The sequence below is a fragment of the Haliaeetus albicilla genome, chromosome 8, assembly GCF_947461875.1.
Source record: "Haliaeetus albicilla chromosome 8, bHalAlb1.1, whole genome shotgun sequence".
NCBI classification, from domain to species: domain Eukaryota; kingdom Metazoa; phylum Chordata; class Aves; order Accipitriformes; family Accipitridae; genus Haliaeetus; species Haliaeetus albicilla.
In genome coordinates this window covers 6,952,699-6,964,057 of record NC_091490.1, presented here as the reverse complement: position 1 = coordinate 6,964,057, position 11,359 = coordinate 6,952,699, and the positions used below count along the sequence as shown (strand labels likewise).

General features: G+C 43.6%; 2 protein-coding genes across 3 annotated transcripts; both read right to left on the bottom strand.

Moving 5' to 3' along the window:
• Positions 1–805: 805 nt before the first annotated feature.
• CZIB (CXXC motif containing zinc binding protein) lies at positions 806–8,300 on the bottom strand. 2 transcript variants are annotated; one of them, XM_069788716.1, is made up of 8 exons: positions 7,963–8,268; positions 7,788–7,871; positions 7,092–7,148; positions 6,239–6,320; positions 5,702–5,733; positions 5,180–5,261; positions 1,887–1,948; positions 806–1,049 (listed from the first exon to the last, which is right to left on the bottom strand). In XM_069788716.1, exons 1-8 carry the CDS (start codon positions 7,966–7,968, stop codon positions 972–974), a joined length of 483 nt encoding a protein of 160 aa, XP_069644817.1. In that variant the 5' UTR covers positions 7,969–8,268; the 3' UTR covers positions 806–971. The 2 variants fall into 2 exon arrangements, with proteins under 2 accessions (XP_069644817.1, XP_069644818.1); XM_069788717.1 differs by lacking the exon at positions 1,887–1,948 and having other exon boundaries at positions 5,184–5,261; positions 7,963–8,300.
• Positions 8,301–9,174: 874 nt separating this feature from the next.
• MAGOH (mago homolog, exon junction complex subunit) lies at positions 9,175–10,998 on the bottom strand. The gene is made up of 5 exons (XM_069788718.1): positions 10,837–10,998; positions 10,665–10,723; positions 10,412–10,522; positions 10,034–10,116; positions 9,175–9,436 (listed from the first exon to the last, which is right to left on the bottom strand). Exons 1-5 carry the CDS (start codon positions 10,922–10,924, stop codon positions 9,337–9,339), a joined length of 441 nt encoding a protein of 146 aa, XP_069644819.1. The 5' UTR covers positions 10,925–10,998; the 3' UTR covers positions 9,175–9,336.
• Positions 10,999–11,359: the final 361 nt, after the last annotated feature.

Here is an 11,359-nt window from a genome sequence, read left to right as displayed (position 1 = left end):
AGGCTTATAAACTTTCCTAGTCAGGGCTGTTTGCTCTGCAGCCTGTAAGCTGTTCTAGTTTTCAGCTGAAAAGGATTATTTTTAAACTTACTTGAAAACTTACCACGATTGTTCTTGCTCATTTAAACAAAGGAAGGTGATCATTTGGGAGGATGAAGGAAATAATACATCAGGAAATAATAATCAGACCAAAAGTCTTCGAATGAAATTCACTAAAGAAGATTTGGGGGGGGGGTGTGTGGTGGTGGTGGGCTTTTTTTGTTTGTTTTTTTAAACATGAGAACAGCTGGCAAGATTGTAAAAGCACTTGCCAAGAAGTAGCAAGTCTGGTTTCTTCTATCAGAAAGAGAGTGAGGTTTACTTAATGACATAGTCAGAAGGATAACTTGATTTTCAGAAGATTGTAACAGCTATGTGTGTCAGTAGCAGTCAAGCTTAATGAGTGTTCTCAGTAAACTCACCTCAGTGTCTTTACTTGAACTGGCAGAAAGCTACTAAAGATGTACCTTTTCCCTTGCACAGTTAACACAGTCCCTTTACTAATAGTCATAGCCATTTCCTGATGATAGGAGTGGTGAGTGAAAAGACCTTATTTGCTCATGTTAGAGAATCAAATGTGGGTACTTCTTGGTCACAGGCTATAAAAACTTTAAGGCTGTAAGTTGTGTAAATAGTTAGTGTTGATACAATAGTTAAGTTACAGTCCACCACAACCATTCCCCAAAAAAGACAACCTTAAGAAAATGGCACAGTTCAGTCAAGCGTATATACTATTTTCAGTTTGTACTGAGGCCATCTCAAAGTGCTCTGTGGGAAATATTTTATTAGGGCATGCTGGGGACAGTAAGTACAACTTAGGTTTCCATTTCTGAAGTACAGCCATGTGAAAAGTAACTCCAAGGAAATTGCGTCTCTGATGGTTACAGCTCCTTCATCAATAAGCATGTCAGGATTTATTAGGGGTATGAACTTTAGCATTTTACAAATTTGTGGGTAACTTCATAGATTCCAACAGATTCCTTTGTTTTTTCATCATAGTCATTCCAATCCTATAGGAAATAAGATTTCACAGTATTAGTCACAGGATAGAATGCAAATGTGTCTAAAACACAGACTGGAATTCAAACTGCAACTAAGCCTTACTCAAAATTTGGGTCTTAGATTTCTGTAGAAAGAAAGCACAGTCACTAAGCTAAGTTCTGATAGCTGAGAGAAGCAAGAGCACTGACCTGAAATCAAATGAGCTTCAGTCTCAGCGTTTTTATTTTAACAATGATTTCTTTTTTTTCATATGTAGTCCACAGCCTGTAGTGGACAAGACCGCAACCATGGCAGATGAAAGGATTATCTATCATATACAATACCCTAGTCAGGTGGGTAAGCAGACACACAGATCCCTGCCAAGTAGGATACCAGAGAACAGATTTGACCTTGAGATTCTTGCTCACAGCCAAGGAAGATCTGCAATGCTGGAGTCATTATCCTGAGCTTTGAAGGACAGTGTCTTTATATTACTTTTTAATATCTTTGCTCACAGGAAAAAGTGCAGGCATCTTCCTAGAAAAATCAGTTCACCACTCTGAATAACCCCAGCCGTTTAGTATTCCAGGTGTTTGCTCTCTGGGATTCCTGGGTGACTTAAAGAAAAGTTTCATTTCTGTCTTTGTCAGCTGCTAAGCTATCAAATATGTACTTCTAAAATGATGCTGTTAGTAATGCTGGTTGTTCATAGTTGATTTAATTTCTCTCTCCAGCTATGACCTTCCTGTGCCTACATGAAAGAGCAAAACTAGCCTCTTGCATGTGTAGGGTGTGTATTTTGGACTAGTGACTTAGAGAAAGAAAGCTAGATAATTAGATTTACTAATGAAACTCAGACAACATACCTTTTCTAACAAGTTTATGTCATTGAAGGGTGTGCCAGATTCTGCACCTTCAGCGGCAAACCCTGCCTGCAAACACATTTGCAGTAAGTTTTCAAGAATAAGTTGTACCAAGAAAATAATAAGTATGATCACTGAAACATATTTAAAGAAAGTAACTCAGCACAAACTTTTATTGTATTTCTTCTAAATTAGGTAGAAAGAATGGTCAAGTTCTTCCTCGTTAAGGGTCAGTATAAGGTTGTGACGCTGCTTGTCAATTGGGAAAATTCAATCTAAGCAACCATACAGTAAAGTGAGGGAACACTGCTCCTCTGTTTTTCCTGCCAAAAAGGTATTTCCAAATATTCTAGATAAAGTTAAACCTGAGTTTCAGAGTTTATGTAGCAGTATCTAACTACTAATAGCTTTACTTTGTGTTCAGAATCCATACAGGCATTATGTATAAAAGAGCTTCATAATAAACTTAGACTGCAAGAAAACAATAGAAAGAAAGTGTGGAAGAGAGTTAATAGTTTTGGCTTAAATATCATCAGAATCCAAGACACTCTCGAGAAGGAGCAGCCTGTATTGGATTTAGGTACAGAAGTGACTAGCAAGCTTTACATGAAAGGAAGATCAGCTGGCTGACTGAACAGATTTGTATACTCAAACATTTCAAAGGGGAGAGTTCTTCACTTGCTGTTTCTAAAGAGCTGAAGGAAAGCATAGCACTAGGAAGGAAACAGTGGGGCATAGCACAAGAACAAGGTGTTCTGTTTTATATTCTATAGCAACAGCTCTCTCATTTTAGGGTTCACAGTTATCAAGCTGTAAATTAAGTTTTATTAGTTTTAAAAGTAAATTTAAGAATCTCAGCCACCTCTGTAGCATACAGGAAGGTTTCTTACACTGCCATTTCTAACTACAGAATTTTATTAAGAAGTGGCTAAAAAGCAAAGGTAGCTTCTTCCTGGTTTTCTGCAAGGGATCTACACTTGCATTTTTGATAAAGAAATCCCCACTAGTGCCAGTCAGACATTTAACTGTGTAAGAATGTATGAAGTAAGCCACATGATTTTGAAGTATTTTGGGATTTGAATGGAAGGTTAAGCACTTGGGAGTTAAATAAACCATGGAGTGTGGCAGACGTAACAACAGAAGAGCTATCTGCAAGGCACAGTGTGAATATGGCCTTTATATAATTGTCAGAAGCCCATCTCAAGGGAACTGCTTGGGGTGGAGAGGAAGATCAGCATCATGGGACAAAACCGCAGAGCTGCAGTATAGAACAAACACTAGAAAAATAAAAGAAGCCCTGCTTTTGCCACCTAGAGATATTTACCAGCCCGCCAAGGAACAAGACGCCATGTGACTGGAATTACAAGCTTCTGTACTAGACACTCAGCGGGACTTGCATTCTTACAGGTTTGGCGTCAGAGCAGAGACTCGCTTAATCTCTGCAGAAGGGAGCTGGGACGGGCGGTGACTTGTCTGCCCTCTGCTGACTAGCGAAGGACCAACAGCTAAAGCATACACGCGCCGAAAAAGCAAAAATGCCTACTGACTTTACAACGCAGTGAATTGTCACACTTTTGTTACCAATGAAACTATTGTGCCACAAAGCAAAGAAGCTTAAGAAGGCTTAAGAGAAATTGCATAAAGAAATCTCAATTTTTTAGCTGAGGCATTCACTTGAGGGACAAGGACAGGAAAGGAGCTGAACTATCCTCTAGTAAAACCAAAAATTACGCATCAGATTTGCAGTAGATGTATCTACTTAAGCACATTAAACAAGAAAGATAAGTAATTGGGGGGAGAAAAGTTGTCTTTGCCCATTATTAGAACACGCAAGTACCTAGTTTGAATTTGTTGCTGCTACTAGGTAGGAAGAGGGTTTATATCAGAGAATCAAAGGATACTTTCTCCTCTTTCAGACTCAAATGATTTTTTTGAGAAAACTACTATAAATTTTAAAAAGACATGAAAGTATTAAGCCACTCTAAATTGACTTCAGGTGTGGTTGCATTAGGTCCATCAAAAACCACAAAGAAAATACAGTAATGCTATGGCCAGTCCTGTTTGGTGCTAATCAAAAGCCAGACCTAAGGTTGTGGAGAAGCCAGGCTAGCTTGGATCATGTCAAATATAAAGCAGTTTATAGAATTGTTTGGAACTGCAGAAGTCTCTATATTTACTGGTTTAGGCATCAGAAAATTCACTGAAATATCTGCACAGGGATTCAAGTGTACTGTCCAACAGAGTGCATAGACCACACTTTAATAATATTAAATTAAAAGCTTTATTACAGCTGTGATGTCTTTGTTCTGCAGATAAAAATAAAATCGATGGCTAGAATGCAGAGCTATAAACATCTACATTTTGTAGTCTTCTCATAGATTTTTCATTAAGTGCAAGTTCCTAGGTCTGGCTACAAAGCTTTCAAACAAGAATAAACCAATAACCATTCTGTCCTCAAAAAGATGGGCTTTGCTTAAATAAATAAGTAAAAGAAGACTTCCTGCAGCACACTGTAGTGGTGATTTTATTTATACCAAATTCTTTGTAGGATCAGCTTTTTTGGTCTGTTTCTTAGCACAATGTCACAGTCTGAGGGAAGGATAAGACAGGTTTATATTTGTCAATCTATTTACACCTAATCCGACTGGAATAATAGGTTAAATATAGCAGGGAGTTAGCTTGCATACAGCATGACCATGCACAAGCAAATGAATCACTGAAGACTAGCTTGGCCCTGAAGAAATCCTTTAACTCTGAACCTTGAAGTGTGCTTTGCAACAGTCTTTAAGTGCTGTCGCTCTTCAGTCTTTGTCTAATCAAGTTTCAAATGGGAAAATGCCAATACTAATTTCTCTCTAACATACCAAAAAGCAAAATGGTGCTTTCCTGAATGTGGCTAATTATGCAGTTTCGCAATTCCTCTTCGGGAAGGACTCTCTTCTGCAATAACCTGAGCAATGAAGACCTTTCGAATGAATTTAAATGAGCAGTGCTGAGCCACCTGTAAGGCAATTTGAATATGAGTCCAAGCCTGTTTCATTTTAGATTTTACTGGCACAAAGAATACCGGAGTTGTTAGTGTTAGCTACTTGTGGGTTGCTGCTTTTTTTTTGTTTTGTTTTGGGGTTTTTTTGAGTCAAGTGAAGTAAAAGAAAGAACTGTGAAGAGGATGGAAAACTGGGGAGGTCTAGGACGTTCCAGGAAGAACAGTACCATTTCAAACAGTGTGTATTTTATTACTCTAGATTCTATAAGAAGTACTCTTAAAAACTGAGGAACAAATCATAAATAAGAACTTGCCTGTGGTTGAAAGTCAACCGGTTCCAGACCTCGGCATTCAAACTCCACTATCGTTTTGAATTTTTCGCTGTCTTCAGCCTATAATTGAGTCAGAATACCATTAGTTTTCATCTAATAGAGAAAGACAGTGACAAGCATTAGTCTAGGATGAATTGCTTTAAAGGCAGTACTATCGACTCTGATGTCCCAAGTGACAGCAAAATCCTAGGGCTCATTTAATAGGTGGTAATTAACTAGAATTTCTTGGTCTGCCACAAGGAAGCCTTCAAAAGGAAACTAATACGGGTATTATGTAATCACTTCTAATTTGAGTGATACAGTTTTGTCATTTGCTTATGAAATGTACCAGATTACTCTACACTTGAGACACTGTGCAGGAGTCTACAAGAGACAATTTTCTGTCAGGGGAGAATATCAGCTTTTTGTATTCTTGAAAGAGGAATGTGATGATAAAGCAAAACCTCAAAATATTATTAATGTTTATTTATCTTGTTATATAAAAGAGAAAACAAACTTACATTGTAAGGCTTGATTGTCTGACTTAAAATATCTAAAAAAAAAAAAAACATCAAGTGTAAAAGTGAGTGGCATTATGTCTTCAATTTTATTCAGCACAAATCAAGCACCAGCTGCTTACTTCAAAGAAATTTCCTTAGACAAAGTAAAAGAAACAAAGTAACCAAGCAGTTCCTGCAGCTGGCCCTCAAAAGGTAGAATTCAGTTTTTCTCAGTTCTTCTTAGAAGTTTACATTACACCATTTTGTTACCCTACCAATGCAAAAAAAAAAAAAAAAAGCACGCTTTTGTAAAATGACATTACAGATATGAGTTTTGTTCATGCAGAAACCTGAAGTCACCAGGAGGCTTTGCTGTCTCCTTCATGAGCATGATGACAAGTATGTACCTGTTTGTGAACTTGAGCACCAGTGTACAAGGAAAAAAATCCCTGGTGAATCCTCTTTACAAACAGTGTCAAGCAAAAATGGGGACTAAAAAATAAACTTAGAAGAAAAAGTGTAAAATGGATGATGCCTCTTAAATTTCTAAGCACATACCTATGGAGTTCTCCCTGGAGCACAGCTTGCATTTCTGCACCATAGTGGCGCTTCCTCTGCCTCCTTTCAGGGGAGCACTGTCCTAAAAACCACGACAATAGAGACCTCATTTTTAACTGCACTCTAGCTGAGCCACTGGAAACCTCTGCAATGGTAAAGTAGTTTTTATAACAATGGTCTTTTAACTTTTTAAAAATATTGCAGTGAGAAGGCTTTTTTTTTTTAAAACTAAAGGAATCTATAATTCAGAAAGCTGTGATTAGCAAAGAATAGTTGTGTTCTAGACTTAAAACAGTGAATAATGGATAGTTATGTCTTGTCCATATAGGTATGTTCCATTAATTCCTCAAAATACACTCTTAACACTCAGTAGTATGCAAAGGGATGATTATTCCTAAGAACAGGACCTTCTCTTATCCCTGACAAATTTTATCCTGCTTTTCCAGTTTCCAAATACTAATTTAGCATCCTTAACTCACCTTGAATTACCTAAACTTCTCCAAAAAGATTCAATCAGCATCAGAGAAATATGCTATAAGCACAACCTTATTCTGACATCACTTAAAAATTTGTTTTCAAATCATATTTTTACAGAAAGGCGGCTTTTCAAAGCAGACGTAAATACTTGGTCACCAACAGTCACCATTCCAATGGCATGTTTCAATTAACAGTCGCCAATTTTTTTTTTTTAATATGGAATATGACAGCATTTCCTGAATGCATTTAGCTATTAAAATACTACCTCATCTAACGTGTAAGTTGTCACATCCCTGATGGTAATATCCCTTGCATGTAAGAGACAGGTTTGTTTTCTCATTTTTGTTCTGATGCAGGTTACAACAGGGAAACGTACCATCAATCGCAGATACTGCCATTTTTCAGAAACTTCACCACAGTTCCCACATTTCAGCTGAAAAACAAACATAAACCAGAGAGTTTAAAGCTGACAATAATTGGGGATTAAAAAGCCAAAGGAGCTGATGTGAGCCCTCCAGATTCACAATCCTCGCTGCCTCCCAGCTGAGAGGAGCCGGAGGCAGGTATGGGCTGCCATCTATCCTGCCAGGCCCGCGAGCTGACTCGACCTGGCAGGTATGCCCGCTGCAGAGGGTCTGCCCTTCGGCGCGTTGGGTGGAAAACGCGTTACAAAGCACGGTCACGAGACGGAAGATGGGAATAGCGCATCTCGCCGTTCACCTGGGTTACCTGCCACTGGATGTTGGACTACCAACCACCTCACCAATGGAGGCACTGAGCAACACTGTGAACTTCAGACTCTTCCTTATGGCGAACGTATAGCGTCATGCATGTACTAACGCACACCTATCCATATACTTACACCATCCCATTCGTTGCTCCGCTAGCAGCCGGCTCGCACTGTGTGGAAAAAAACCCCCACAACCGCTGCTTAAGCCGAGTGATGCGACATTCACCACCACCGGCCTTCGCCGCCGGCTGCCCCGCTGGGCAGTCTAACGGGCTCCGAACACCGGGCACGGCCTTTCCCGGCTCCCCACGACCCCGCGGCCGCCGCCCCCGCCCGCCGCACCTTGAGGTACCAGCGGAAGTCCTCCCCCTCGGCCCGCAGCCGGGTGATGTTCTCCAGCGTGGCGCGGAGCTGCAGCCCGATCCTCTGCAAGGCAAGAGGCAGCGAGAGAGGCCGTCAGCTCGGCTCGGTTCGGCTCGGCTCGCTTCAGTGCGGCCGGGTCGCGGCTCCTACCTACCCCCATGGCCTCGCAGGGTGCCCGGCAGCTCGGCCTGACGGCCCCCCCTCAACCCCGTCCCGCCTCTCGCGGGAGCAGCTGCGGGCTTCAAGCCGCTCCTGCGTGGTTTTAGTTCTGGGTTTTTTTGTTGTGTTTTTGGTTTTTTTTTCTTCCCGCCCTCCACCCCGTTGCGTCCGTGCCCTCAGCCAAGCCGGCGGCCGCCTGCCGGTGCTCTCTGCCGGGCTGAAGCCGACGTGAAGCCGAAGCTGCCCTCGGCCAAGATGGCGCCCGCCGGCGCGGCCTGTCACCGCCCCGCCGTCCGCCGGAGCGGCCCCGGGCGGGAGGCGCGGCGGGCTGGGCCCCGGGGAGCGGGGCGGCCGCTTCAGGGGATGAAAACGGAACGGGGGTGGTGGGGAAGCGGGGCAGGCGTGTGGGGAGGGTGCAGGAGGGAAGGGCAGAGGGTGCCTGTGGGGAGAGGAGGGAAAGAAGGAGGTGCTGGCTCGGGTAACAGGGGTTAGACGTTTTAAAAAGGCACTTAACCACAATCTTTTTTTAATCGCAGCGGCCGCTTATTTAGGAAAAACAGAAAGAGGTGCTAGAGAAAGCAAGGGTGCAGTTTGGCAGAGCTGCCGTGGGGAACACCCTCGGAGCCTGCGGGGACCCTCGGGCCACTGTGGGGGGTCTCCCACAGTGCTTTACAAAAATGACCACTTTGAAGTTGAGACATCTTTGGTCCTCTAAGTTGCTTAATCAATTCTGCACAACAGCTCTGCTAGTCTAGAACGTAACTAAATACACTCTACGCTGCTTTTAATTTCAGTTTTTCCAAAGCTGGATGGGAGTATCGGTGAAGATGCTGGGTGGCTCCCGGGTGGCCTGTTGTCTACTTCTGCTCCGAAGGCAAACAGGTAATCACAGGAGCAGGTTGTTATGCAGTTGACACGTGTTTTTGCTAGAACTGGTTATCGTATGCAGAGTCTGGGCCTCAGTTATTTTGCATATTTGAGCTGGCTAACAGAATATCCAACTTGGGATAGGAACAAAAGTTTTATCTTGACAGCTGGCAAGTGTTTCATTTCACAGAGCCACACTTAATTCTATTTTCTACTGCTGCATAGAGAGAGAGATGAAATACAGCTTTGTGTGATACAAGTGAGGTAACATACCCTGAATATACTGTGATAAAAGAAGTGTTAGGAAGTCAGTTTCTCACCAGAACTTATAAATTAAAAATACAGATTTCACCATTTTATTAAGACAGTCACTGACAGTTTGTAAAAAAAATTTCTAACATACATAAAAGCTTTAGGCCAGAAATAGTGAGGAATTCAAACAGCATCCCGTGCCCACCCACCCCAGCCCACACAGACATCACAATGCAAACTTGAGTTTGATTTAAATTGGCTTAATCTTGAAGTGTAGTCCAATAAGACTGAAGACTAGACACTTAAGGTCCTGGACCAGGTAGTAGAACACTCTCAAGCCTTCTGGATCCCTGCAGCACACAACAGAAGGAAGGGAAAAAAAAAAAGTTAGATTGATGTTCTAAGAGAGCAGTTTACAGAACTAACCTACTAAAAAAACTTCTAAAGCCTATAGGGAGACTTTTCATCTTAGACGTTAACAGATTTGTTTCATTCTACGTTGATTGATAAAACATTCTGTATTCCCAAGTTTGCACATTTAAAGTCTTAACAAAATATGCATTTTTATCATGAAAGCAAGTAGTAACATCACTTTGGATTTAAAAAACATGATACCCAGTCTTTTCAGCTTAGGTGAAATACAGAAATCTTGGTTCTTCCAGAGACATTGGTGTGGACAGGCCAATGACAGTTCAGTTCAGACTCTGAATACGCCTAACAGGGGTTCCTACAGTAAGGTTAGCTGCTCAGTGAATTTGAATATATAGCGCGTAATGCCACTGTCCAAAAACATTTGGTACATTACGCTGGAACGCAGAGCACCTGTGCCCCCAGGAACTGATCTGTACTTCTGAAACAATAGGAAATACAAGTACCTAGTGATCAGCAAGTTCTAATATAGTTTGTTACATAAAAACAACAGCAACATAAAAAAGCAGAGCACGTACTTGGATTGGTTTACATCAATGAGTGAACCGATTTTTGACGTCGTAAAGGAGATATGCTCGTCACCGATTACTATTTCAAGCTCCTGAAAGATGAAAGACCACAGGAAGTCAAACTGCTGCTTTATGGTATTAGTTACAGAAATCCTTAAGTACCGAGATGATGGCTTTTCCATTTTTATTACAAAGGTAGTGAATGCAGCAGGTCTGTGACTCATTATTAACTCTCAAGACTAAATTGCCATTTAGGTGCCGCTCAGGTTTTAGAACAGCATTTGTTTCCCTCTTGGCTAGAAATACTACCGACTCGAAAATAAAAGTTCAGCTATGCTTCTAGTGTAAAAATTAAAGCAGCAACCAGAAAAGACGCCGTACACTGACCTGTCGACCAACTCTGTCGGGAGGAGGCCACAGCGCATCGTCTTCTTTTGTGATTTCGCTGTCGTCGATTATTCTCTTCAGCTCCTCCATCACGCTCTTGTGCACGTACGCCTACGAACGACATCGCCGGCGTCAGAAAACGACCCCCCGGCGCTACCCACCGGTCCACGACCGCTCTGCTTCGCCCATCTCCGAGGCCACGGGGCGCACCCCCGCCCCGTTAGGAACCCACCGGTTGCCCCCCCTCCCTTACCTCTTTTCGGATCATGACGTCGTTCTTGTAGTTGCTGTTGTTGGCGTAACGCAGCTTCCCTGGCGAAGACAAGGAGGGACGTTAAACCCCCGGCCCGGCCCCGCGTCCTCCCTCCCGGGAGCGGAGAGCGCGGTCCCCGCCCGGTGCCGCCGCCCACTCCCCTGCCCCTCACCGTCGGGTCGGAACTCGAACTCGAGGAACTCGTGGCCGAACTTGCCCTTGTGCCCCACGTAGTAGCGGAGGTAGAAATCGCTCGCCATGGTCCCGCCGCCGACGTCCCGGCGTGCAACGCGGCGGCGCGGGCGAAGCGCGTCACGGCGGGGCGGAGCTTGCTCCCTCCCTCCCCGCTCCGTTGGGGCGGCAGCGCCGCCCGCCCGCCCGCCGGAGCAGCGACGGCGGCGGTTGCGGCCGCCCCCTGGCGGGCGCCGGTGGCTGCAGCCGGGCCCCCGCTCCCTCTGTCCGCGGCGGGAGAAGGGCAGGCCCTCAGCCAAAACTCAAGCGGGGCGGCACGGACATCGGCGACCGGTACAGGTGAGGGGCGCCGCCTCCCCACCCCCCTTCACCCCTGCGCCGGCCGCCTTCCCCAGGGCAAAGGCTCGGGCCTTCTGCGGGTGGCTCCCCAGGGGTACGAGCTGTTTTCTCGTAGTGATATTTGCAGTGTTTGACAGAAAAAAAAAAGTTAGACCGGTGCTTGA